The sequence below is a fragment of the Polyodon spathula genome, chromosome 1 (assembly GCF_017654505.1).
Source record: "Polyodon spathula isolate WHYD16114869_AA chromosome 1, ASM1765450v1, whole genome shotgun sequence".
In the NCBI taxonomy this organism is placed as follows: domain Eukaryota; kingdom Metazoa; phylum Chordata; class Actinopteri; order Acipenseriformes; family Polyodontidae; genus Polyodon; species Polyodon spathula.
This window is the reverse complement of record NC_054534.1, coordinates 80453414-80460579: the sequence shown is the minus strand read 5'-3', so window position 1 is coordinate 80460579 and position 7166 is coordinate 80453414. Positions and strand designations below refer to the sequence as shown.

The 7166-nt window shown below is 34.7% G+C and overlaps 1 protein-coding gene across 1 annotated transcript; it reads left to right on the top strand.

Moving 5' to 3' along the window:
* The first annotated feature begins 1584 nt into the window (after positions 1 to 1584).
* LOC121322953 (tryptophan 2,3-dioxygenase-like) lies at positions 1585 to 5095 on the top strand. Its single transcript, XM_041263606.1, is given in 13 exon segments — positions 1585 to 1698; positions 1934 to 2039; positions 2192 to 2282; positions 2544 to 2614; positions 2760 to 2887; positions 3095 to 3281; positions 3627 to 3734; positions 3828 to 3939; positions 4168 to 4225; positions 4316 to 4395; positions 4481 to 4571; positions 4842 to 4873; positions 4876 to 5095. Coding segments are annotated over 13 exon segments (1215 nt in total). The 5' UTR covers positions 1585 to 1660; the 3' UTR covers positions 4989 to 5095.
* The last annotated feature ends 2071 nt before the right edge of the window (positions 5096 to 7166 follow it).

Here is a 7166-nt window from a genome sequence, read left to right as displayed (position 1 = left end):
TTCTTGACGCCGACATAATATTTTCAAACCCCACCACCTCTCCTACTGCCAGCAGGCACTCCTCCACCGAAACCCCGGTGTCAGGCAGGCAACGGACCCCGTGTCGGCGGGTGAGAGCCCCCAGCCCTCCTGAACGAGACCCCATAACGGGATCTCCAAACACCCTACAAACAAACAAACACACACACACACACACACCACTAACCTACGAACAAACAAACACACAAAAAGAACAACTAAGTAACTATCAAACAAACAAACAAACAAAATAAATAAATAAATAGATAGATATATAGATAAATAAATAAAGTTTTAAATTTCCCGGTCCTACCGCACCGGCGTTCCACCTCTCTGCAAGCCCTTCCCACAATCCTCCACGAGAGAGAGGTGGAAAGAAAAACACCACATGCAGGGCAGAATTAAGCTGCTACCCAACACTTATAAATATTAAGAAAAGAGCACTCAAATTTTGGATGCACCTAAAGAAAAGTGACTCCGACTCACTAAAGTATAAGGCCCTCCAAACACAAGAGCTCAGCCCAATCAGAGTCAACCAAATTATAAAACAAAACAAAGCATCTTATCTGGAACACTGGGACAATGAAACTAAATCCCAAAATAAACTTGATTGTTATCGGGCCCTAAAAAGAAACTATACCCTTGCAGAGTAGCTCTCCTCTGTCAGAGATACAAAGCAGAGACATGTCCTGACCAAGTACAGGTTCAGTGACCACAACCATATGTATGTCTTGTATAATTGCTTTGCCAACACCTGCTATTGTAAGTCATGCCAATAAAGCACCATTGAATTGAATTGAGAGAGAGAGAGAGAGAGAGAGAGAGAGAGAGAGAGAGAGAGAGAGAGAGAGAGAGAGAGAGAGGCCCATTAAAACACTAGTTATAAAGTAAATTTGGACCAGTAAATATACATCTTTCTTGCATTTTTAAATCTTGAATTTGTATGGCAACACCCTTATAAAATATCTAACTTTTTTTTAACACACAAATAATTATGTCAAATTAAGTATACTGTATGGGCATTTAAAATCTATTTTGCAATCTAGTTCATCTTTGTTATAGCAAAAACAAATCAAAATCTTTACAATGGTGCTTTACAAAGGTGACGATGTTTGCTGAGTCTTCCAAGGGTTTTACAAAAGTTGTCTCTGGTTTTATAAGAATTAATAATTAAAGTCATGTTGCGTGTATTATTATTATTATTATTATTATTATTATTATTATTATTATTATTATTATTATAAAACAGCTAGTGCACATTAGCAAAAAAAATACTGTGTTATAAAAATGGTTTCGACGAAACCTTATACTATTTCGGGGATGTAACATTTATTTATTTAAAATGTATGTATTTATTTACTTAATGCTGCCACCCTAAAGTCACTCATTGAAACCCCTGAAGATGTATTATCTTCACTTAATCATTTACTTTGTTCTCTGGTGGTAATCTGGCGTTAGAACATATTCCAGCTACGTCTACATAAACAAATGTGGGCAGTTGTCAAATGTCCACCTGATTGGATGCAATGAAAGTCCATAACCCTTAAATACCTTTCCCCTAGGGACACTTGTGACACAATCCCATTGCAACACTGTGAGTGGAAAGGAAAGCGCGATCTTGCTGCCAAGTTTCCTAAGAATCATGAGTGGTGGATGCCCTTATTTTGGAAAGAAATATCAGTATGTATCTTTCTTGTTTAAAGTATAGAAGGCTTGGATTTTCAATAAAATGACATAATTCCTTGTGTGTGTGTGTGTGTGTGTGTGTGTGTGTGTGTGTGTGTGTGTGTGTGTGTATATATATATATATATATATATATATATATATATATATATATATATATATATATATGTTTCCTTCTTCTGTCAGCATTTTGTGTAGCATTTTGATTTACTATTTTATTCCTTTCTCCAGATTGTCTCTGGTTGAATCTTTAAATTCCAATGAAGAAAAAGATAAATCACAGGAAGGGATTAATAAAGCCAGTAAGGGTGGTATACTCTACGGGGATTATCTACAAGTAAGACCTTTGTTTTAAATACCAATACAGAACCAATTTGCATTATAGCCCGCATTTGGTTTGTTTTATGTAAAGTATTGTAACGTTGGTTGTAAGTAACAGGCAAAGATATTTGCTTTTGAAATATTAATTATGTATTGCAATGGTTTTAGCTGGACAAGATTGTAAATGCCCAGGAACTTCAGAGTGAACTGAAGGGGAACAAGATACACGATGAGCATCTTTTCATTGTAACCCATCAAGGTAATTTATAAATATAACTGTTTTGTATAAAAAACAACAATAAAAATAATAATAACTTACAGTATCAAAGAAATTTATACTTCTCATACTTCTCATAGGACTAAAGCCAAACATATCTGATATAAGCAGAGATCACAGTATTGTACTTTAAAAATAGGTACAAAAAGATGAACATTAATACATAAACTCATTTTTTTTGTATTGCCTGATAGCTGTATTTTTTGAGAATTAGCCTAAGCATGCTTTTTCTTTTTGTTTCAGCTTATGAACTTTGGTTTAAGCAGATCCTGTGGGAGCTGGATTCTGTAAGAGAGATATTCATAAATGACCATGTAAGTACTGTACAAAGTATATAACAGGCATTGTGTTAAATACCTACAGCATGAAAAAAATTGTCTGCTAAATGACTAATTGATAACAAGATGCAGTTAAGGGTTGCAATAAGTGCAATTAGTTTGCTAAAGTTCTTTTTCACAGGTTCGAGATGAACGGAATATGCTTAAGGTTGTGACCCGAATCAACAGAATTGCAATTATTCTGAAACTACTTGTGGACCAGTTTACTGTTCTGGAGACAATGACATCCTTAGACTTCTATGACTTTAGGTAAGATTTTAAAATTATATTTCTTAAATGCATATATATCCAATTCATTGTGCAATGCTGTGTGTGTGCTGGGTGGGGACCTTTCTTTTCTTTTTTTTTAAAGAAATGATTGACAAGATGTTGCTATATGTCTTGTCATTACACATGTGTTGACTGCAATAATTTGTTACATAAACAAATTCCCCACATCCTTTTTTTAATTTTTAGGGATTATTTGACTCCAGCATCTGGGTTCCAGAGTTTTCAGTTTCGTATGTTGGAGAATAAGATTGGAGTTCCGGACAGTTTGAGAGTTCCATATAACAGAAGACACTACAGGGACAATTTTAAAGGAAAGGAGAGTGAAGTTCTGCTTAAGTCAGAACAGGAACCAACACTACTTCAGCTGGTTGAGGTATGCTTTTAGAATGTCTTACCTTCTCACTGAAGTGCTCCTCTCAATTATAGAAGAGTCCCGTTGCTTTCAGATCAACACATCAAGTGCCACCAAGGTGCAACCCTAACCCTTCCACTAACCCTTACCTCCCTTCAAAGTGCCACTTTTATGACAAAACATTCAATCAGAAACTATGCATTACTTTGAACCACAGTTACTGTATCTTGGAACATGGCAATATATATATATATATATATATATATATATATATATATATACTGTAAATATATATACTGTAAATATTAAACAAACAGTATGCAAGATTTTGTGCCCATCTAATTGAATCTGGTTGTCCTTTCTCAGAAATGGCTTGAAAGAACTCCTGGACTTAAAGAAGAAGGGTTTAACTTTTGGGGAAAACTGCAAATAAATATCGAAGAGGGACTAAAGCAGGAAATTGAAAAAACGCAGGTGTGTAATTAAAGCAAAACATCTTTGTAACATATTTATACTGTAAGTAGACTATATCATGTCCATTAAAACCTTTATTTTTAAATGTCACAGCAACAACCAGACTCTGAGATGAAGGAGGACTTGATGGCTGAACTCATAAAGCAGAAGGAGGTTTTCACATCATTATTTGACGAAAAGCGTCATGAGCATCTGCTGGGCAAAGGTAAGGATTTATTTCTGGTGAAGCACCTTTTAGTATTCATGAAAATGATAATGAAAATAAGAGACTTTGCAATGTGATCAAATATTTTCCAGCAAGTATTAACATAATAAAGACAACTCTGTACCTCCAGTACAAGTCCATAAGCTAGTTGAGAGGTAAAGGTTAGGACAATGTAATCTAACAACCGCTGAAAAATGTTTAATGATGTTTATGTTTTCCTCCTAACAGGGGAAAGAAGATTATCATACAAGGCCCTACAAGGAGCTCTGATGATCTACTTCTACAGGTGCAGTCTACATCATGATTTGCGTTGTTGATTTTTTTTCCCCCCTTATATTAACTGATTTTCTAAATAGCACTTTTTTCATCTTTTAAGAGAGGAACCTCGTTTCCAGGTCCCTTTTCAACTCCTGACCTCTCTCATGGACATTGACGCACTCATGACAAAGTGGAGATGTAAGTGTCTTATCTCATTTCCATGCAAAGTGACAAGTTCTATATTCCCTTATTGATAACTCCTCATCTGACTTTTTTTAACCAGATAACCATGTTTGCATGGTGCACAGAATGATAGGCAGTAAGGCTGGCACGGGAGGTTCATCAGGCTACCAGTACCTGCGTTCCACTGTGAGGTAAATACAATTGATTACAAAACATTATATTGTTCTTAACTTCACAAGAGAGTGTTTAATGAGAAAATATATGTATGTTTGAATACACCTATTGTACATATACCTATAGTTCAGTGTTTACTTGTAAAGAATAAACCAAACTCTACTTTTCTGTAACTGAATATTTTTAATACATATATGGGGAAGTTAGATCTTTTGAGCAAACACCAAAATATATATATATATAGTGTATAATAATTATTTTCCAGTGGCACCAAAACACCTAAAAAGTTTTTGTGGATTATTCAACCTTGCAACATTCTTGCACCTCGGCACTGGGGTACCATGGGTTTGAACTTGGACCCCAGTGTCCACAAGTTCCTCTACACAGCAGAATGTTGCGACAGTTCCTATTTCAGCAGTGAAGACTCAGATTAGAGCATACTATTCTTCTAAAATGATCTTCTGTATGCAGTGGCTTGAGCATTCCTGCTTTTTCATTGTTGCATCTTTGTACATCCAATACAATGCATCCAAAAACTATTTATATTGCATATATATATATATATATATATATATATATATATATATATATATATATATATATATATATATATATATATATATATATATACATCTAAACAAAAATATTTAAGATGTATTTTTTATGTTTAGATTATCTAATGAAAATACATAATAAGATTATTATTTTAATAAAGGAATACCTCCTATGATGTGTGTGTGGTGTGTGGTGGTGGTGGTGTGTATATATATATATATATATATATATCTATATATATATATATAGTGTAGAGGTGACATATACATAATTTTGAATGTTTTCAGTTGTTATGTATATGTGTAAAAAACAATAATTGTGTGTTCTATGATGTGTACTTGTTGTGTCTTAGCTAGTACAGTATTTCATTTACAAAAATGTAAATTGGACTGTACTGCTATCTTATGCAAAATGATTAAATAAAAAGATTTAGCAATGCACACTTTTAATTTATTGATTCATTAAAGACATTTCAGTTTTAAGAATTTCACTATGTGATTCATTTTGAATTTCAGATAAATTGTACTGTTCATTTACATTAAAATACATTTTCTTTAACATGTTTTTTGAAATTTAACTTTTCTCATAAATTATATTAAGCTTCATGTTGTGTGTCCCTTGAAATAGGGGTATGTGCCTAACTGATAGAGAGTATTTATATTTTAATACAAAACTGTCTGCTGAATAGTGGGGTTTTGTTTTTGAGACTGGGGTCCAGGTCTATCGTCATAAGAAAGCAGGAGCGGATCTTTGAGAAAACATCCTTAACATAGTACTTAATAAATACTGATTTTTAAAATACCATGAAAGGGTTCATTTTTCTTAATACTATTCCCATGGTTGAACTTGATGTGAGACTCACAGAAAACAGCTATGTGTTTTGTATGAAGATAATATGTAAAAGCGTTAGGTCTTTATAAACAGAAAAACAAAAAGTTACAATTTAAAATGAAGGGTACCACTAGATTTTGCCCAAGAAGTTTATAAAGCACTGAAAATGTGAAGATGCCGGTTTAAATGTTTATGACAAAAACATTATCAGTAGTAGGTGTGCTGACAAACTCACTTAAATATAACAAGGAAAAGCACCCATAACTTAAATACTCAATAGTAGTGAATTTAGAAATACTAAATGAAAGTTAAACTGAATGATTTCCATTGAATTTAAGTTTGTTTCAGTATTTCTAAACAAGAAAAAGTAAACTCACATGTTATACAAATGCAAACTCACAGGGAAATGTGTCCATTAGACATTTATCTTTGTGTACAGTGGGATTGGTTTAAATTGGGTCTGCCAGTTTTTTTCAGCTGAACACTAGCAAATCTGAACTTCTAATAAGATCTAAAACTCAACCTAAGAATCTAAATATAGCTGCCCTGAACCTCGGAAACTATGTGCTGCTACCTTCCCCCTCAGTACAAAGCCTTGGTGTACTTCTTGACAGCAACCTTTCCTTTGATGCCCACATCTCCATGGTCAAATCTTCCTTCTACTTTGAAACATGCCCAAAGTCCATCCCTACCATTCCCTCCTGGATGCAGAGATACTTTGTCATGCATTTGTCTCCTCTCGACTCAACTACTGCAACTCTCTATATGATGATCTCCCGGAATGCACCATAAACCAACTGCAGCTAGTTCAAAATGCCGCTGCCAGGATCCTTACCAAATATAAAAAAAAATGATCACACCACCCCCCATCTTGCCCAGCTGCACTGGCTATCTATAAAATTCAAGATTATTTTCAAAACTTTCCTGCTTACCTACAATGCCCTTCATCACACAGGTCCCGAGTACCTCCTCAAACTGCTGACTCGCTATGTCCCTGCCAGCACGCTGAGGTCCTCATACTCTAGGCTGCTTGTTATCCCCAAGCAAAAGTGCACCACACTTGGAGAATGCTCGTTTAGCTTCATGGCTCTGACCCTTTGAAACTGTCTCCCAGCTTTGGTGCGTGATGCTCCTGCCATCGCTCACTTTAAATCTACTCTCAAGATCCACCTGTTCTCTCTTGCTTTCCATGTTCTTTAAGCCTGATATCTGCTATTAGCTGCTGT